At 38.5% G+C, this 22,809-nt stretch overlaps 1 protein-coding gene across 1 annotated transcript in view; it reads right to left on the bottom strand.

Moving 5' to 3' along the window:
• The window catches only part of LOC134754238 (acetylcholinesterase-like), a 37,575-nt gene that overhangs the window by 2,966 nt on the left and 11,800 nt on the right, over nucleotides 1-22,809 (bottom strand). The window contains exon 2 of the mRNA XM_063690421.1: nucleotides 12,777-12,952. Coding sequence (XP_063546491.1) covers nucleotides 12,777-12,952 — 176 coding nt within the window. The remainder of the gene's footprint in view (nucleotides 1-12,776; nucleotides 12,953-22,809) is intronic.

The raw sequence follows: 22,809 nt of genomic DNA, 5'->3' as shown, positions 1-22,809 counted from the left end.
AATTCCTCATGGATCCCATCATCAGAACAGCACCAGATTAATGTGGAACCACCTTGGAGGTAGTTCCTTTCAAACAAAAAAAGAATTGTTCAAGTCGGACCACGGGTCTCGGAGTAATCGCTGAACATCCCACATTAGAAAAATCATCATCACTATCTTCAAAACAATCATCATCATCGGGTCCACTTCATCAAATTGGTCGTTTTCGAGAGAAAATGCTTAAGTTGCTTATGAAAACACCCAAATCACCATACATGTGCCTTTAAAAATTGAGGAGTTCCCTCAATTCCTCAGGGATCCCATCATCAGATCAGAACCAGATTAATATGGGACCAACTTGGAAGTAGCTCCTTTTGAACAAAAAAAGAATTACTCAAATCGGACCACGGGTCTCGGAATAATCGGTGAACATACATTTAAAAAAAAGCCACAAACGAATACGAAGTCGGTTAAAATTCAGAGAAAGATAGTAATACTAATAACAAACAGTTTAATTTTTCCATACAAACTTTTCCTACCAATTGACCTGTCAAACATTTGAAATTGGTTATCGGTACGGTACACTCGAGTTCCTCAAATTGAAGATTATATTAAATTAAAGGGTTTTGAATCAACAACATATATCCACAACATTCTAATTATCGCGTATTTCGATTTTAACAAATTATGTAATCTGTCACAAAGGATTGTCATTGTCATTGTTGGTTGCCAAACTTTAAGGATGCCTTTAGAACACTTCAGAAACGGAACAAAACTGACCTACCTCCGTAAAACATTTTTTTTTTACTTTTCGCGGAGGGTACACCTACAAAAAAAATATGCTTGAGTAGCCACTAATACCCACTACATACACATATAATAGTTATTTGTTATACAAGGGTGCAAAGTTGTATTTTACCCGCGAGTGTGGAACTGAAACATGAGCAAGCGAAAGGATTCTATAGTTGAACCACGAGCGAAGCGAGTGGTTCTAAAACAGAATCCTGAGCGTAGCGAGTGTTTCAACACACGAGAAGTAAAATACATTTGCACCCGTGTGTAACACAAAACTTTTCCCCTCACTATAGCGAGTAAAGTGCAATATCCACAGGCGTTAGATCATCTTCATCACTGGAATCACTAATTTTTTTTTACGATAATATGATATTATAACAGAAAACTCTGAAAGTTGTGTATTTTACGTGTCGGAATCGGTAAGAAATTTTTTGTTGACAATGATGTTGACATTTCTGACGATGCGTTTTGAAATTGCATCGACTCAACTTGTGCGTTTAGAATTACATTCAACATCATTAAAAAAAAACAAATGTTTCTTATAGAATTTAAGGTGTTTGACTTAAAATCAGTAAATAAAGCTAAATTTGGTATTTTTTATTAAATTCTCAAACCATTTATTTAATGATAATTAATATGGAACGAACCCTTATTATGAGCGTTTTACGTTTTGTTATCTGTCAAAAGCTACTTAAACACGCTCCATCCAAGGCTAACGCCATGAACCCCTAGGCCACCCCGCCACTAGGGGTTCATGGCGTTAGCCGCGATAGCTAAAGACGCCGGTTCGAATCCGGCTTCGTCACTTTTTCTTTAATATATGACATCTATTACAGTTTTTAATGCTACAAGGTTAAACCAATTGATAGACATATGAAACCAACTGTATTCTAGAGTTTTGAATGATTCACGGTTAGTTTCACTAGACTTATATTGACCGGGATATAGACCGTGATTACCTTTTGTATTATTTGTGAGCTCCCGATATTTCGAATCAGAATTAAAGAACACATTGCTGCGGTCAAGAACAATGACGTTCGCAAGTCAGCTATTGCTCAGCATCTCCTTGAGTCGGGTACAAATCACTGGATCGAGTTGCATAGTCCCAAGGTCATTTCGACAGAACGCCACTATATACCAAGATTGGTAAGAGAAGCCGTTGAAATTCACAAATACAAAAATTTTAATCGTGAAGATGGGTTTAAACTGTCAAATGTGTGGAATCCTGTGATTTGTTTGTGTAAAAAACCAGTGATATCCGAATCAAACACGCGTAGTGACACCGTGAGTGTAGTGTGTTTGGACAGACCAACGAGTGTGAACGCGACCGGACCAACAAGTGTGAATGCGACCGTTGGTAACGTTGAAAGTGAACGCAGCCGACGCGCAAGAATGAGGGTAGACAGAGCGCTGTCTACACAACTTTGACACCCACCCGCTATCTTCAGTCACCCGTGAACATGATGCATGTAACTGCGTCGAAATATCGGGAGCTCACAAATAATACAAAAGGTAATCACGGTCTATATCCCGGTCAATATAAGTCTAGTGCAACTGTATTCTACTTCCAAACAGTTCCATTTTTAGGGTTCCGTACCGCAAAAGGAAAAAACGGAACCCTTATAGCATCACTCGTGCGTCTGTCTACTGTCTGTCCGTCTGTCACAGACTATTTTTTCCGAAACTACTAGACCAATTAAGTTGAAATTTGGGTCACATATGTAAGTTTGTGACCTAAAGATGTGCATGTAACGTAAAAAAACAATTTTAAAAATGAGGGCAACTTTTGGGGGGTAAATGAGAAAATTCAAAAATAAAGTTTTTTAAACTATATCGTGTTACATATCAAATGAAAGAGCTTCTTATGAGTATCTCAAATATATATTTTTTTATAATTTTAGGATAAATAGTTTAGAAGTTATTCAAGAAAATAGGCAAAAATTACCATTCCCCCCCCCTCCCTCTTTATCTCCGAAACTACTGAGTCTAAAATTTTGAAAAAAATACACAAAATCGTTCTTTACTTATAGATGAAAGGAAAACCTATTAGAAATGTGCAGTCAAACGTGAGTCGGACTTAATTACTAAGTTTTTGATCCGACCCCTACGGGTTTTTTAAAAACAATGCATTTATTACATTACATACATTCCACATAAAAAAATGCATTGTTAGAAATTGTGTACGGAAGTACGGAACCCTTGGAACGCGAGTCCGACTCGCACTTGGCCGTTTTTTTTTCGCATTAATCCAACGGTGTGGGGCATCGTTGGATAGGTCTTTCAAAACGAAAAAGGGAGACAACCATTTTTTGGATAAAATTAATATTTTCGGAAATAATCTCCGAAAAAAAATATACTCCCTCCTCTAACTTTTGAACTATAGATCCAAAAAACTAAAAAATTCGTAATACAAAAGCTTCATAAATACTTTTGAGTGAAAACTATAGCCTACTCTTTTCTTAATTATGGTCAAAGAGGATATATAATAGGATAGAGCGGTACTGTCATAGTAAATTTTGTAACCACAGTAAATTCACTGCCATCTATCGAAACACTTTAAATCTAAAAATGAAGATTTATAAAAATACGATAAAATGTATTTAAATATGGATGCATTTTTTTTATTTATTTGCATTAATTATTTTTAAATGATTTTGACCCCATGTTCTTTCACTGATATGCGTTAAAATTGTTAAATAACAAACGAAACCGTCAACGCCCTCTATACGAGAGTAGGCCAAAGGTAGTGGCGCCATCTGATCGAGAATCAAACTTTCGTGATTTTCGAGGCACGTTTTTTCCTTTGACTGTATCCATCTATTACGGAGTTATATCTATCTTTGATAATGATTAATGATCTGCCAGGTTATCTATACATATAATAAAGCGGAAGAGGGCCGAAAGTCTGTACATGGAAGATATTCGAAGAAAAATTGGCTGAGGATACTTAGAATCGATAACAGAACACGTTCCAACAGTTTTTAGAATTTTTGTCTGTTTGTCTGTTTATCTGTTTGTCTGTTTATTTGACCGCGCATCAAATGAAAACGGCTGAACGGATTTTGATGCAAACTTTACTAATCTGTCAAAAAAATCCACGGCCAGATTATAGGCTACAAAAATTTGGTAAATTTCACCCCTAAGGGGGTTAAAAAGGGGGTGAAAGTTTGTATGGGGTTCAAGATTTATTTTAAGGTAGCAATTTGAAACTTCGTAAAAATATATATTATTGAAATACAAGAAACCAAATTTCAGCGTTTTTAAAAAATCATCCCCTAAGAAGGTGATAAAGAGGATGAAAGTTTGTCTTGGGGTGCAAATTTGATTTTAAGCTAGGAACTTGAAACTGCAAAAAGGTATTATATTAAAAAGCAAGAAAATTACTTTCAGCGTTTTTAAAAATTCATCCCCCAACGTGGTGAAAAAGGGGTTAAAAACTTTATCTTGATAACTACTTATATCATTTAAGCTACTAGGCCAAGTTAGGTATCGTTTTTGTATAAATCGGGTATGCCGAATTCATTTATGATATCAAAATGACACCATTCCGGAAACACAAAAAATATGAAAAAATTTTTTTTTTTTATAATCATAGAGGAAAATGGAAATGGAGACTACGTTTGTATGGAGAAGCGGCCGTGCCCTTTCCTCTTAATAATGGCCTCGAAGGTGGGTACTTTAAAAAAAAACATTTTTCTATGTCGTTTGCGGAGTAAATGTCAAACGATTTGGGACTTATACGCGTCCCCATGGGGAACGCCCAAATATTCCGAAATACGTTTTTTCCGATTTTTATAAGCACGATTTTCATAATCCCGATTTTTTTGAAGTCCGAAATATCAAAATTACGATTTTTAAAAACACGATGGAATAAAATCACGAATGTGCTATTTCCGAAAACTCAAAATCCGATTGTCACTTGACCGAAAGCTTAAAGTTCCGATTTTACACTTTTCCGAATTTTTTTTTCTGAATTCCTAAATTCCGAAAAGTCATTGTCCGATCGGAAATTTAATAATTCGGTATTCAGAAATTCGGTCTTTTGGAAGGTCGGAAAAATTAAATTCGTGGTATTGAAATAAAGACTCACGTTTTAGTAATTATTACGCGTGCCTGTCGTGCCGCATCATGTTAAATTCGGCATAAAATATTTTTTGCATAAAAGTTCAGCATAAATAAATTAGGCATAACTGCGAACCTGCGAACCCGAACTGTTGCTAGGTGTGGGTTAGGTTAGGTTACAACTGCGATCCCCAAGAAAACGAACTGTTGCCAGAAGTGGGTTAGATTAGGTTAGAACTGCGGCCCCCAAGAAAACGAACTGTTGCCAGAAAAGTAGGTTAGGTTAGGTTAGAACTGCGACCACCAAGAAAACGAACTGTTGCCAGAAAAGTGGATTAGGTTAGGTTAGAACTGCGACCCTCAAGAAAACGGACTTTAACAATATATTCGGAATATCGTTATTCGGAAATTTAAAACTTGGGATATTTAAAATAGGAATCACGTCAATTCGGAATAAGGGCAATTCAGAATTCGTGATTTTGAAAATCGTAAATGTTAAATACGGCGTTTGTCACTGTCGGAATTGTTATAATCGGAATTATGTGGTTCGGAATTTAAAATTTCGGAATAATGGCAATTCAGAATTCGTGATTTCAAAAATCGTAATTGTTAAATTCGCTATTTGCCACCATCGGAATTGTTATAATCGGAATTATGTAGTTCGGAATTTTCAATATTTTTTTGGAAATATAAATCTTCGTGATTTTCATCATTCGTAATTACGACAGTCGGAATTTTGATGGATCGAGCATTTAAAAATCGGAATTATAAAATTGGACATTCTAAAATTCGAAATAAAAATTATCGGAATTATGTAGTGTACCCGTTACCATGCCTTCCCGGATAAAAATAGAATCTTTTGCGAAAGTTTCGCAACGCATTGAGGCTACAAGGGGCACGGTCTTAGGAGTCTGAGAAAGACCACGGTGAGACTCAGTGGCGCTCTAGCCAGGCAGGTCGCTTCGCTTTTGGATGATATTTGCCATGGACATATTATGATTTGGATAGGTACAGTCAAGGACGTAAAAATACAAAAATGGTACTGTATCGTCGATATACACCTACTACTCTTTGTCGTTTAAATCACGTCAAAAATTTGAATAAGGGCAAAAAAATTGATTTTGGAGTGTAGTTTTATTTAGTGGCTAATTGTAAAATATTTTATCTGGACTACAGTCCTCTAGCGTATCCATCTGTCAACTTTACTTCAAGTTCCGCCTCCATGGGAGAGGGAGATAAATTAGGGGTGAATTAGCCGCTTACTGACACAGACCGAATTCCACGCAGGCGAACCGCGGGCACAGCTAGTATAATATATCCGGCGTGGAATCACTATTCTATGCGGATGATCTTAAAATAATTCAACCGGTCGTAAATGCATCCGACTGTACGGTACTACAACAAACAATCAACAAGGTCGACAGCTGGAGTAAAACAAACCGCTTGTACGTAATTGAATCTAAGTGCAAAGTATTAAGTTTTAGCCGGTATCTAGATCCTATCCTCCAGACGTAAATATACTCTTACAAACATTCCCCTTGACCGAGTAACAGATATAAAGGATCTAGGTTTAACACTCGACACTAAGCTAAATATGATGAAAATACTCTGTCGTGAAACCATTACCTATATAAAAAAGGAATCAAATCCGAGGTTAGCAATTACTTACAGACCGATTACCCTTATACCTGTCTAAGATTATTGAAAAAATTATGCATAATAAAATCACTAGTTTTATATCAAAATCTCGAGTATTATAAAAACCGGCCAAGTGCGAGTCGGACTCGCGCACCAAGGGTTCCGTACCAATACGCAAAAATATCACGTTTGTTGTATGGGAGCCCCACTTAAATATTTATTTTATTCTATTTGTTGTTATAGCGGCAACAGAAACACATCATCTGTGAAAATTTCAACTGTCTAGCTATCACGGTTCATGAGATACAGCCTGGTGACAGACGGACAGACAGACAGACAGCGAAGTCTTAGTAATAGGGTGCCGTTTTTACCCTTTGGGTACAGAACCCTAAAAAGAGCAATTCGGGTTTCGTAAAAATAGCTCAACTACTAAAGCTTGTTTTAATCTGATATGTCATCGAAAACGTTGACAACAGGCTACCCCTAGTAGCAGTTTTATTAGATATGACAAAAGCATTTGATTATGTGAACCATAACATATTAATGAGTAAACTGTATAGGTATGGAATAAGGGGTCTTACTTATGACTGGATTTTATTAAGCGGAAAACCGTCTAAAGGATGTACCAAAATATGTCAAAACACCAGACTCTCTCAACCTGACAGTTAATTTAATATCTGAAGGCATACTTAGGGCCTACGAACAAAGCTGTCCTTTGAAAGAGGCAAAAACTACTAACACAACGACGTGGTGGAACAAAAGGCTAGAAAACCTTCGTAGGTCTACACGTCGCATATTCAATCACTCGACCACGCCGAATGAGTGGGAAAGGTATGGTAGAGCGTTGACTGAATATAATAAACAAATCAGGAAGGCAAAAAGGAGGTCATGGAGAAGGTTCTGTGAAGAGATTGCCCAAACTCACAAAGGAGCGCGAATTCACAAAATACTTTTCAAGACACCGACCAACTATCTCGGTCTTCTTAAAAGACCAGATGGCACTTTTACGAGCACAGAAGAGGAAACTCTAGACTTGCTCAGAGGCACCCACTTCCCCGGTTCGTACACAACCAGTAACACACAGTTATGCGCCCAAAGGAATAATCAAATCCACAGGGCACGCAATATCGATTGGAATTTGGCAACTAATATCTTTAGACCAAACAAAATTAAATGGGCATTGGAAAAATTTAAACCATTTCAATCGGCATGAGAAGACGGAGTGTTTCCAGCACTTTTACAGCAAGGACAGGACCTCCTCCTCCCGCATCTGGCCAGAATATTCCGAGCAAGTTTTGCGTGGGGAATTATACCAGATCAATGGACTAGGGTCAAGGTACGCTTCATACCGAAACCAGGGAAAAAGGACTATTCACAACCTAAATCCTTCAGACCTATTAGTCTAACATCATTCCTACTCAAAACGATGGAAAGAATCATTGATCAGCACATTAGAGCGAAATACCTGGTGGATAGACCACTTAGTGTAAACCAACATGCGTACCAAAAGGGAAAATCTACGGAGACTGCCCTACTCGACCTGGTTGACAAGGTGCAGAAAACTCTAGAGGAAAAGCAAACCGCTCTATGTGCGTTCCTTGACGTCGAGGGTGCTTTCGATAATACGCCCACAGAGACCATACTTAATGGTATGAAATCAAAGGGAGTAGACGAAACCACCACCAGATGGGTACATAGCATGCTCTCGAACAGAGTAGCCACTCTGACCCTCAATACTATAGAGCATGAATTTTATACCACAAAAGGGTGCCCACAAGGAGGCGTTGTATCCTCACTATTATGGACCCTAGCAGTGGACCAACTTCTTGCAATTATGTCAGGCCAAGACTATGACACACAAGGATATGCCGACGACCTTGTAGTCATTGTCAAAGGCCCTTGCCTCCACACGATATCCAACCTAATGCAAGGAGCTCTAAACACAATATTCAAATGGTGTAGAGAAAATGACTTGTCCATTAATCCGAGTAAGACCGTAATAGTACCATTTACAAGAAAACGGAAGCTTGAAAAGCTTACAGAACCAAGACTTAATGAACAAATAATACCGTTCTCAGAAGAGGTCAAGTACCTAGGGGTCACTTTCGACCAAAAGTTAACTTGGAACGCTCGCCTGAGGAATATTATACAAAAAGCGAAAATGGCCATGTGATCATGCTGTCGAATGGCAGGAGCAAGATGGGGTATAAGACCCAAAATTGCTATGTGGTTATATACAGCGGTAGTGAGGCCCATTATAACCTACGCCTCCGCAGTCTAGGTTGACTGAATTAGAGAGACAATACCGCATGGCATTGAAAACAGCTGCTAATTTTCCGCGTAACACGAGTTCAGAAATCATTTGGGAGATGCTTGATGAAGACCCATGGTACATACGTGCTAGAGACCTCCATGAAGATATGCTCCGTAAGTTAAAGGATCAGCAAATTCCGGGTCTTACGCAACCTGGGGACAGATATGATAAGCCGAACCACCATAATTCTATGTTGCCTGGTCTGCGTACTGGTGAAATTGACTATGTGTGTAAACAAGAAAGAGGAAAACCACTCTCCAAGCGGATGGCCCCACCTCGTATCCCTGTCATTTAATTTAATTATATACATAGCTTTAGCGTGAGCCAATTCATGCCTGAATTGAGCCCCATTTCCTTTACATCAGATCTTTTTGATACCTAAGACATATATGTAAAATAACACTGCTTGCACTTGGCGGGCCATCATTCTGTAACTTTAATTATATAAAATAAAGTTTTATTCTATTCTATTCTATTCTATTCCGCAGTCTGGTGTAACAAAACCAGCCAAAAGACGGCAATAGATACTCTAAACAGCCTGCACCGCATGGCTTGTTTAACAGTAACAGGCGCCTTCTCCTCGACACCGGGGGCGGCCCTCGATGCACTGCTGGACATTTTACCACTCCACTTGCAGGTGCAAAAGGAGGCCAAGCAGTGCGTCTACAGAATATGCACGCTAAACAGGCCAAAATGGCGCTCTTAAGCACTAACCAAACTGAAGGCCTGGGTTTTTGCAAATAAAACCCTTAGCATGCCCACTGATGACACACACACAGAATGTCAATTTATCAAACTGTTCACAGTAGAAATACCTCCTAGAGACAAATGGACCAACGGCCAAATGTACGTTGAGGAGGGAAGCCATATTTGGTACACAGATGGTTCCAAGAAAGGCAATGATGTAGGATGTGGGATCTATGGTGAAAGACCTAAGCTCAGAGCTAGCGTCAGCACGGGCACACAGGCCTCAATCTTCCAGGCAGAAGTCTCGCCATCAACAAATGTGCGGAAATCAACCTGGATAAAAACCTAAGACACCAACATATCTACATCAACTCAGACAGCCAGGCTGCTCTGCTGGCACTAGATTCACTTGAGTCAAACTCAAAACTAGTCCAGAACTGTAAAAAAAACCTAAATGCACTGGCTAACTCCAACAAAGTCATACTTAGATGGGTACCAGGGCACTCCGACATTAACGGAAACGAAGAAGCGGACGAACTTGCTAGAAAGGGCGCAGACACAACCCTGGTCGGCCCAGAACTGTTCTGTGGAACCACAAAACGGGATGCATATTCTCTGCTCAGCAACTTAGAAAAAACGAGAGCAATCGATTGGTGGAAGTTCGTCAAAGGACAAAAACACTCGAAAGCTCTAATCAAAGGGTTCAACAGCAAAGTATCTAAGGAGCTTCTAGGGCTCAAAAGACACAAAACCTGCGCGGTGACTAGAATACTGACTGGACACTGCAAGTTGAACAAACAAATGTTTCAAATAGGAAAGATACAAGATCCGACATGCAGGTTCTGCCAGGAGTCAGAGGAGACTGCAATGCACATTCTCTGTTCCTGTGGACCACTAATGTCAAAAAGAAGTACCTACTTAGGGCGGCACGTACTGCAACCCTATGAGGTACAGAACATTACGGCCCAAAGAATCTGGAATTTTCTGGATTCAACGGGCATTAGTAATGAGCTTTAAAGGGCCGTCACAATAGATCACTGTTTGGTCGACGTGACACTCAAAGGCCCACAACGCCCCAATAATAATAATAATAATGCTATACCTATAACAAACTACCCTACACATCACAAACTACAAACAAACTATAAAGTATGAAACGGGAGGCGATGACTAAAAAGTTTTTTTTTACATGCTCATGTGACCAGCTGACGGTCTTTCCACCGCGACGCAACCGGCTGACGATTTTTTTTATTCACAATAGCATCTAATCTACACTATCATCTGACAAAGTATTAAGCGGGAGGCGATGACAATTTTTTTACGTGTTTCGGTGGCTGACATTCCTCAACCCAGAAACGGAGCGGCAGCTGACGTCCACGAAGGTTCATCATACATATTATTATTAAATATATTATTATTTTTTATTTTATTTATTACAATCAAATGTTAAAAACTACAATTTAATAAAGCTCCACAAAACTGTAATTAGTTTGACTGTCAAGTAACGATCTCTTTTTATACTAAGTTCTATATTTTAGGTATACTAAGTAGGTAACATATAACACAATTTGGAGTTACTTAATCTAATAGTTACATGAAAATATAGTTTAAGTAAGTAGGTATATCCAGGATGCTCTATAAAGAAGGCAATCGCTTATAGCGCATCAAGGAGATTATTAAAGCGATTTTTAAAACTAGTTTTTTTGGGTTCCAAGACTATTTCCCCGGGCAAAGTGTTTAGTAAATAGGGCACACGTTTGCTAGGTGTCCTATCACCGTAGTAATTTGACACTCTAGGTACTACATATTTACCCGCGGAAAGTGCCTTGGATTTATGACTATGGTTAGCTAATTCTAGATGTTCTTGGCTGCCATGGTTATTTCGAGCTAACATATATTTAAGTTTTGATGACATTGGTAAAATTTTGCATATTTTAAACAGTTGTTTGTAGTCCTGTTTGCAATTGTTCTTAACCTTTTTACTAACAAGTAGTTAAGTTATAACCGTTAACCACTATACGAGCTTTCGCCCGGGAGGCGATTGGTCATGGAAATCTGTTCCTGGCTCCCGGTCTATTAGTGTGGGTCAAATTTTGGAAGCTGAATTTGAGCCACTTTCCGATTGAGTAAAATTTTTACATAAGTAGGTATCTAGGTATGCAAATCGGGTGAAAATGCAATATTATGATAACATGGTCCTGATCTGATGATGGAGACAGGAGATAGCCATGGGAACTCTGTGATAAACTCAAACTAATTGTGTTTGGGGTTGTCGGAATTGTCTCGATGAGTATTAGTTGGCTGTGTAAAGAAAAATAAATTCAGCGATAAAAGCTTATACCAAAAATGATTTTTTTGCCAAAATCTTATTCCAATATTTTATATACCCTATGTAATGCCCATTATAGGGGGCCCATTACTGGATCCACGCCCATTACCGGGGTACCATTACTGGCGCTTTGGTGACCATGACTGGAGAAAAAAGACATAGTTTTAATTTCTTAATTATGTGGAAACTAATTGCTGAATCTTTGATACAACACGCTTGAAACATAAAAGACGGATAGGACATTCAACTTCTAACACGCAAAACGGTAACATTTTACATGTATCAGGGAAATATCACAAATACTCTTAATTTCCTTTTACAAGTCCCATGATTGGTGCCTATACATGTTTATGATACTGACTATGTATTAGCAGTATAAAGGATTACTCACGTTAGACCGGGCCTTGTCGGGGCCGGAGCTTCCGGCGCTTACTTTTCTACGACATGACAGGTGATCACGTGATGCTTTCCATAGAAAACGAAGCGCCGGAAGCTCCGGCCCGGACACGGCCCGGTCTAACGTGAGTCATCCTCAATTGTCTTGGCATAGGTAGCTGTAAACTTATACTTGTGTTTGTTTAAATAAATAATAAAATAAAATAGCGAAAATGATCACTCCAGCCGTTTTTAAATTATTGCAAAAGTCTTCTCTTCTTAGTAAAAAGACGTACAAAGCGCTGCGAAGGTACTCCCTTATGCTTGTATAGTAATGTACATGATACTTACATACTAATAGCCCTCGTTTAGCCTATTCTGACAAAATGATAACTACGGAACCTGAGCATGGCCCGGCAAGCCCGACATGCTCTTGGCCGATTTTTACTGATAAATAAAATTGGTTTACCAAACACTGAATCCAATTCATGCTGTTAAGTATTTAAACATACCATCATATATCAGTAACATGTGTAAATATATATTTTACAACAAATACCTCATTTTCGCTCAATATGCAACTAGAATTCAACTTACTTGTCGCTGATATTAATTGGGGGAGATATTTTTGCCAAAAAGCACATTGTTTAACTCGCAGTCCGTGGCCCACAGCGCTGGAGTTGACTGCCAGAGACAGATATTCCCTGCCGAACGCGGTGTGCACCGGCCAGTGCACTTTAGTCATTTCTCCATTCGGACTTAACGATGGATTTCTGGAAAACAATATAAATATACATTATTTTATTAATATCCCACCCACATATCATACTCGTAGACTTTTAAACCCATAACCCATTCAAATGTCCATTTAAAAAATAATAATAATTGTAACTTAAATGTTAATATTTTTCCTTATTTATTGTGGGATGTACCAAATTACAATCTATAAATTCATTATCGTTGATTTTTCATTGTGATTGACATCTTTATATAGAAATTAATAATAATTGCACGAATAAATTTCTCTGTTAATCGGCTTAAGACGATTTTAACTATAAAACGCCCATGAGACTCAAACATATTAAAATTATTTTTAAACGGGTCACTCACGTATTATTAAGTCCAATAGCTCGACATGTTTCGATCTAATTTACGAGGATCCTCTTCACGGAGCAACGACACGTCTTCACTGGTCGAGGGCGCGCCGTGTACTGCGGGCACAAGCCCGACTCGTAAATTAATCCGGGCTCGTAAATTGGATCGAAACATGTCGAGCTATTCGACTTAATAATACGTGAGTGACCCGTTTTAAAATAATTTTAATTGTCTTAAGACGATGTTTGTAACTAAAGATTCGAAATTGCGTGTTGCCTAGACCTACAAGAGCACATTTAGGACTAGGTGCGTAAAGAATTATTCGAAATTGCGTGTTGCCTAGACCTACAAGAGCACATTCAGGACTAGGTGCGTAAAGAAAGCTACATAAATCAAGCCCAAACATGAGGTCCATCAAAATTTATAATAAAATCAGCGACGACATTAAATTGCAGACATCAGAAACGCTATTCAATAAACAGTTAAAGGACTTTTTAATTAATAAGTGTTGTTATAGGCTTAAAGATTTTTTGGAAGATGAAATGTAATTCTTTTGTAGTTTAGTGTATTTATTGGACATGTCTCATTTTACAATTTTTAATTTAAGATTGAAATTGACATTATATAGGTATCGATATTTTTGACATAAACTTACAATTGCTTTAAGCATGTATATTATTATTGTATATTTAATTTTATAAATTTTGGTAAAATAAAATCAGTTATTGACTTTAGAAATAACTATATATTATATAATACAACTATGAAATTATTAAAAGTTAAATAAGACACTGTCAAATATATTGTACATATATAAACTAATCTTTAGATTTAAGATAATTGCCTTGCCCTACCAGGGCCCATGTGAAACTATTATATATATGTAACACCTGTGTACCATGGATGCAATAAATAAATATGAATGAATATGAATATGAATAAGAATGATTCGAAATTGCGTGTTGCCTAGACCTACAAGAGCACATTAGGACTAGGTGCGTAAAGAATGATTCGAAATCGCGTGTTGCCTAGACCTACAATCCTCACATTCAGGACTAGGTGCGTAAAGAATGATTCGAAATTGCGTGTTGCCTAGACCTACAAGAGCACATTTAGGACTAGGTGCGTAAAGAACGATTCGAAATCGCGTGTTGCCTAGACCTACATCCGCACATTCAGGACTAGGTGCGTAAAGAATGATTCGAAATTGCGTGTTGCCTAGACCTACAACAGCACATTCAGGACTAGGTGCGTAAAGAATGATTCGAAATTGCGTGTTGCCTAGACCTACAAGAGCACATTTAGGACTAGGTGCGTAAAGAATGATTCGAAATCGCGTGTTGCCTATACTTACATCCGCACATTCAGGACTAGGTGCGTAAAGAATGATTCGAAATTGCGTGTTGCCTAGACCTACAACATCACATTCAGGACTAGGTGCGTAAAGAATGATTCGAAATTGCGTGTTGCCTAGACCTACAACAGCACATTCAGGACTAGGTGCGTAAAGATTGATTTGTCTTGACTTAAAAGTAATTTAGTTTATCAAGTACCTAATTATTTCATTTCAATTCATACGATTTGTTTAAGTTTAGTTCGTGTAAGGGCCTATAAAAATGTATATGCTAATTAATTTATTGATTTCGGTTCGTTACAGCCAAATATCATAATAACGTGTTCCTAGAATATCAGAATGTTAAAACAGATTATTCTCATAATGTCTAAAGCTAAATATGACAATAATTCATTTAGACTATCGCGTTTTGATAAATTTTCAATTCTAGCATTACCCAAAATGCCATAAACTGACTTGATCATGTTTTGATGAATTTTCAATTATACCATTTCCCAAAATGTCTAATATCCAAATTAACTAGATACAAAAACGACAGATTGTCAAAATATCTAAAAATATGTTGAAGCTACAGTTTTTAAGCAATGAGTAATTAAATTAATTATCAACAGCATCCCAATTTTCGTCTTCTTACTGTTTTTATTCTGTACAATCGAGAATTTTAGGTATTATGAGACAGTGTCATTTTGATCTTTGGGCCTATCAACAAAAGGCATTTTTGAATTTTGGTAATTAGGAAACTAATGCATTTTAACTCTTAATAATATTTCGGTAAGTATTTGAAGTTATTGTTCATTTTACCAACTTATACAATTTGGATATCGGATGTAATGTGTAAATGTTATTATGACAATGTATTGAAAATAAGTCAATTTGGGAATTTAGGCATTTTGGAACTAATACCATTTGAGATTTAGTAAAATATGTAAAAGGGCATTATGATATTTGGCTGTAACGAACCGGAATCAATTTATTTCTATAAATTAAATTATCTCCTACCCCTAAATAATATTGAGTATAGGTACCTATTGACCCATATCGCAGCACTAATTCAGCCACTGCAGACCACAACAAGTAACCCTGGAGTTACATACATATGCTTACAAGTGACCAAGCAAGTGATGAAGCCAATAGGCAAATAGCGAGAGGTCCGTTTTACCCTGCGCCCAAACATTCGGTTTCGCTATTCGTCTCGTCTCGTCCTTCGGCACGCGACGTCTATATAAAAACGGCATCAAAATTACTGGCACGGTCAATTCCAACAAAAACCATAGACTAAGGCGCAATTATCTGTAATAGAGTTAATAACTCTAACCTCGGTAAGGCATTATTCCCTTCCCTTCATAGTTCATAGTAGCCTAAAACCCTAACTCTACATATTTAACCTTATTAAGACGAAGTAGTATCCAGTACTATTTTTACCTCCATAACACGAAAGATTGCATTTCACCTCTACAACTCGAAAATTTACACGTATTATTTTAACACCCTCTTATTTCGAACATAATACATAATATAATAAACGCATAACAAACCTCTGTAACTCAAAGAATATAATGAGACTGTACTTTACTTTTTCTTCAGATTCGTGTTATCGAGGTTCTGCTATAAGATATTTATTTATTTAATCATATGGCGGCAAAAAATAGATTTTAGTCACTTTTTTTAAAACGAAGAATTAAAGAGCTATATCAGTGTTTTTTTTTACACATAGGGCTGCGTCTTACAGATAAAAGCGCCCTAAGGATGAACCAGGACTACGCCCAGAAGATAAACGGCTTTAAAATTGACTAAAACTGTAACACTTCCCCGAGGCTGACATTTCAGTTCTAAGGCAACAATTCCACAGATGCGGTCCGGAGCGCTTGCCACTTACATGTTTCGCGCGAAAAACACCGTTTGTATAGAAATTTTATTCAGATGTCCGCTGGAAATTTGCGGCTTTAATTGCGCTTCAAGTATATATTGACATAATTTTTCTTCGTATTTAGATTATTTTTAGGGTTCCGTACCTCAAAAGGAAAAAACGGAACCCTTATAGGATCACTGGTGCGTCTGTCCGTCCGAAACTACTGGACCAATTAAGTTGAAATTTGGTATTCATATGTAAGATTGTGACCCAAAGACGAATGTAACGTAAACAAATGAATTTTTAACATGGAGGCCACTTTTGGTAAATGTGAAAATTAAAAAATAAAGTTTTTAAACTATATCGTGTTACATACCAAATGAAAGAAATCATTGTGAGAATTTCAAATATATTTATTTAATAATTTTAGGATAAACAATTTAGAAGTTATTCAAGAAAATAGGCAAAATATGACCATTCCCCCCCACCCCCTTTATCTCCGAAACTACTGGGTCTAAAATTTTAGATCTTTACCTTTAGATTACAGGAAAAGGAAGTACACAGGAGATCCTCTGGACTTACTTAAGCTAAGCGACAACGCAGCCCATTGGGTGAGGAACCTAACTATTAATTTGTAAATCTGTAAAGCGACCATGAATTGTAATATGCCATACGACTAAATAAATAACAGGAAAACCTATTAGAAATGTGCAGTTAAGCGTGAGTCGGGCTTAATTACTTAGTTTTTGACATTTCACTCACGTTTCACATAAAAAATACATTGTTTAAATTGTGTAATGTAAGGAACCCTTGGAACGCGAGTCCGACTCGCACTTGCCGGTTTTTTTCTAATGTTCTTACAGCTTTATTTTGTAATCAATGTATGGGAAATTTGCCAAAATTTATTTAATCCTCTCTAAGTCCTTCAAGTTATGGTTCCCATATTGTGCGTATGAACCAATAGATGAACGGCGTTTAAGTTTTAGGCAAGGAATAGTTTTTTCAAAAAATATATAAATTTTCCGGGAAAAGGTAGATATAGCTTCCATAGCTTAAATTAGCAAACGTAAGTCTTCATATCCAATCGTTTTTTTTTTTGAGGTTTGTTTTACTTGTTTCAACGAATCTACTAGCCCAAAACTTGAACGAAGAGACTTTTATTCCTTAAAATGAACTATTTTTAATGTAGTTAGGTTAGTTCGTTTCATCCATATCTCAACCAAAACTTGAACTAACACGTTTTTATTGGTTCATGTAAATATTAGTGATTACAAGTCAAACCAACCACTCCTCACCATGAAAAGTAAAAATAAAGATACGAGGCATAATACTAGGGCGTCCCCCAGAAGCGACGACGGAACCAAGGGCGATGAAAACACTAGGGCGTACCCCCAAAGCGACGGTCGAGTCGTGGATCTGCAACGACGAAATCCAAAAATGCGTATAGCAAACATGGAATGTAGGCTCCATGACCGGACGCGGCGCAGAGCTGAGCGAAGTTCTTCTCAGACGCAAGGTTGCCGTGTGTTGCATACAGGAGATCAAGTGGAGGGGGTCTAAGGCGCGAAACATCGGAAACGGATACAAACTTATCTATCACGGCACGACCGCAAAGCAGAATGGTGTAGGCATCGCGACAAATAGTGATCTGCAGAAGCGTATAGTAGAAGTCACACGTGTTAGCGACCGTATTATAGCAGTGAAATTAGCATTGGACAACCAACCGTGTATGAACGTGGTATCAGCTTATGCTCCTCAGATGGGATGCAGTACTGCGGAGAAACAAAGCTTCTGGGATAACTTAAGCGATTTAATGCAACCCTACCCGCTCGACGAAACCAACTATGTCGCGGGAGACCTTAACGGCCATGTTGGAAGCACCTCACCATGTCATCAGAGAGTACACGGCGGCCAAGGTTATGGAAACCAGAATGCGCAAGGTGTCAATATCTTGAAACTCGCGGTCACACATGACATGGCTATAATTAATACATTCTTCATAAAACCGGACAAACATAAGATCGCGTACAAAAGTGGTGGATCAAGCACCCAAATTTACTACATCCTTGCGGACCGTTCTAAAGTATGTACATTCAAGGACTGCAAAATCATACCTAGGGAGCCTCTCGCAACGCAATATCGATTATTAGTCGCTGATTTCCTTACGTCGAAGCCTATAAAGGTTCATAAAGAAAAGATACCTAAAATTCGTAGGTACAAACTGGCACACTTGGAGGGAGACCGTCTGATTAAGAAAATACAACAACATCTGGATGAAAATCCACAGATAGACAACAGCACAGCCGATACATTATGGACCGGATTCAAGGATCATTGCATACAAAATGCCACTGAACTGCTGGGAATCTGTAAAGGCCCACCTGCGAATAACAAGAAAGCAAAGTGGTGGAAATCGGAGGTTGAAGAAAAAGTCAAAACCAAGAAAACCCTTTTTAAGACTTGGCAACAAAGTGAAAGAGATGAAGATCGCGAAAACTATCGCACTGCAAAAAGGGAGGCCAAACGAGAAGTTGCACATGCTAGAGCACAATGCGATGACGACTTTTACAGCAGGCTGGAAAAAGCTAAAGATGACAGAGAACTGTTTAAAATCGCAAGGCAAAGGCATACAAACAGCATGGATGTGCGCTCTACAAAATACATCAAAAACTTGAAAGGCCAACTGTTGACCTCTAATGATGATACCAACGCGAGATGGCACGAATATTACTCACAACTACTTAATGAAACGTATCCATTTGAAGAACCAACTCACCTAGAAGCTGTCGAGGGACCAATACAGGAAATCAGCCCAGAAGAAGTAAAAACAGCAGATAAGATGGCCAACAACAAAGCGACTGGGCCTGATGAGATCCCGGCTGAACTGTGGAAATGGTTAGGGGAACAGAATGCCACATTTCTAACACTGCTTTTTAATAGAATTCTATGTGATGGACTACCGAACGAATGGAGGAAGAGTTATCTGATCCCATTCTTCAAAGGGGACAAAGGGGACATCAGACTGTGTGCGAACTACCGCGCCATTAAACTCATGTCACACACGCTCAAAATATGGGAAAGAGTCATCAATAACCGACTCCGGAAGTTAATACATCTGTCCGAAAACCAGTGTGGGTTTGTAACAGGGAAATCAACCACAGACGCACTGCACAGTTTAAGGATTCTGTTGGAAAAACTCAGGGAAATCAAGAAAGACACGCACCTGGCCTCTATAGACCTTGAAAAGGCATTCGACCGAGTACCTCGACAGCTGGGCAATGTTTGCGTTCACAATACATACCGGAATATTATGTCAACATCATCTCCGACATGTATCAAAACGTCTATACTAAGGTAAAGAACCCAGCAGGAATAAGTAAGGAATTCCTAGTAAGGGTAGGTGTACACCAAGGGTCGGCTCTGAGTCCACTTCTATTTAATCTTGTCATGGTACACCTTACCGCGAGTATACAGAAGAAGCCGCCTTGGGACTTACTCTTAGCTGATGATATTGCTCTCACCAGAGATAGCCCCGAAGACCTAGAGAAATCGCTTGAGAGTTGGAGATCCGCCCTGGAAACTGCTGGATTAAAGATAAGCCGGCAAAAGACAGAATATATGCGGTGTTGTTATTCAGATACCAACCAACATTGTACTGTAAAAATACAGAATGAGCAGCTACAGGAAGTTGATCACTTCAAATATTTAGGCTCTTTTATCTCCAACGACGGTACGATCGACGCAGACGTAGCCCACCGCATCAACACCGGTTGGATGAAGTGGAGAGAGCTCTCGGGTGTGCTTTGCGACAGGAGAATGCCGGTTCGTGTAAAGGGAAAGGTCTATAAAACCGCAGTCCGCCCTGCCCTAATTTATGGTGCCGAATGCTGGCCCATGAAAAAGGTCCACACCACAAAGGTACATACGACAGAAATGAAGATGCTGAGATGGGCCGGAGGTGTCACCCTCGCCGACAGGGTGAGGATCGAGCATATCCGTGGAAGTAATAAAAAACTATCAGAAACGCGTCTTAGGTGGTATGGGCATGTAATGAGAAGGCCTGAAGAGCATGTGACCCGACAAGTCCTTAACCACCAGTTACCAGTACCGGCCCGAAGAAGCGCGGCAGACCCACGCACTGACTTGGACATCCGTTATCAACAGTGACCTGAAAAAAGCCCGAGTAAATGACTCGACGACCCAGAACCGACGTGTCTGGCGAACAAGGACGAGGAGAGCCGACCCCAAGTGAAATGGGATAAAGCATAGAAGAAGTAAATATTAGTGATCTATACTAATTTAAATTTTTAGTCATATGTGCAGAGAAGAAGTAAATATTAGTGATCTATACTAATTTAAATTTTTAGTCATATTGCTTTATTTAGGCAAATTAAATCATTAGTTCCTATGAAACGCTTCTTCTTCTTCTTCTTTTTCTAGGGGCAATGTAAGGCTCCAGAGCCTATGTATCACTGCGACCATCTCTGATCTATTGTGATCGCCACCTACTACAACTCTCGATCCAAACCTGCAACTTCAAACAGCTGCAGGATCTTTTTGGTTTCGAGAGACTTTAACTCCTCCGGGCGCAATATATGTCCACCCAGGATCAAGTCACGAGTGCGCATTAGGCAGGGGCACTCTGTGAGGATGTGTAGGGGCGTCTCCTCTGCCTCCATACAGAGTCTGCACCGCCCCATGTCACGTTTCCCCATAGTGTGCATGTGCTTATTTAGGCCGCAGTGCCCGGTAAGCACCCTAACCAAGTTGCGCAGTTGGTTCCTAGGCAGCGCCAAGGCGCTCGAAGACGCCTTTTTGCTGAAGGCCTTGATAAGCGCTTTGGAATGGTTCAAACCTGGTTTTTCCCTCCAGAGTTGAATGGTTTTGTAGTGACAGTAGGTCTAAAAACCCTACCCTAAAGGGTGAGCCGCGTTAGGCTTCTGGGAATCCCACAATACGGCTCAGGACTGTAGTTCTTCCCCTTAGCCCCTGCTCGCGCGAGTTTGTCGGCCTTTTCGTTTCCAACGATACCCGCATGCCCCGGGAAACGAAAAGGCCGACGAACTCTATGAAACGCTACCTTTCGAATATTATATTATTTATGTTTACATATTTATACTATCATTTATAATTTCTATGAAAATCAGACATGTTTCGAGATTTGACATTAAATACCAATAAGTCAAGCGCAATACTATTTTCACCGACAACGAGAAAGTCGGATAGAATAAATCAAGTTGATGTGGTAATTTTTTTGGGTATATTTACACTCACAGTTATACTGGAAGCATGAAGTACATCATGTAAACATGTTGATGAGTTCTGCTTGCTATGCGCTCCGTGACGAACTGACAATAAAACACTTGAAGATGGTATATCATTCGCTAGTAGTCAAAGGTTCGGTACAGTATTAAACTATGGGGAAATGGGTGATTCTTATTCTTACGTTTTTTTGTTTTACATGTAAGAATAGCATATTTTTTTAAGAAAATAAGTAAACTATATCAATATACTTAGCAATTTACCCCTAGTTTTATGTCAACCTAAACTAAATGTATTATCCTAGGAGTATTAAAAACATATTTAAAAAAAGTTACAAGTTTGAAATGTCACGAAACGTGTAGTGCGACTTCCCCGGATTTTGTTATATTAGTTTTTTTATGAAGTGATTTTGCAAGAGTTTATATCAAATATAAAACTCTAATCCCTGTTCTACAACACTGTTTAAAAACTGTATGGATATATAATGACTTAATATAATTTTAAACAACATAAATTTTGTGATCAGTTTTCGTGTCACCGCCGCGCGTGGTAATATAAACAAGCGGTACTCGGTAGTAAATTATCTTTACTACTGGCAGTCTTTTTAAAGCTTTAGCCTTTTTAACGTAAGTACCAGTTTCACATACATTGCAGATTAAGCTAATTATTTAACATTTGCAAACTCAAAGGTAATTTCTCCGTAATACCGAACATGTTCCAAATTATCACGACAATGGCCTCAAAAATCTGTCACCACCACGGACTTTTGAGTCCTCGTTCGTAACATATAGACACGTGGTCGTGACGTAATTAATTCGTTTAATTAATTTAGAGGCACATGCCCCCTTCAGAAACGGATTTTTATTAGCTATAGATCATTTGCTACTATTGCCCGAATGCCAAAGCAATAAAACATGTTTCGCGTGTATGTATGTATGTATAATTATGATGTGTATCGAATTCTTTGTCACGCTCTATAACAGCCTTTATAGTTTGACGGATTTCAACGTATGGTATGGTTTGTCGTAGTCATAGGAGTGACATAGCTATGTTAAAATTATTATATTAAT

Source organism: Cydia strobilella, chromosome Z, assembly GCF_947568885.1.
Source record: "Cydia strobilella chromosome Z, ilCydStro3.1, whole genome shotgun sequence".
NCBI classification, from domain to species: domain Eukaryota; kingdom Metazoa; phylum Arthropoda; class Insecta; order Lepidoptera; family Tortricidae; genus Cydia; species Cydia strobilella.
Note: the sequence above shows the minus strand (reverse complement) of the source record. Positions and strands in the feature narration are given on the sequence as shown.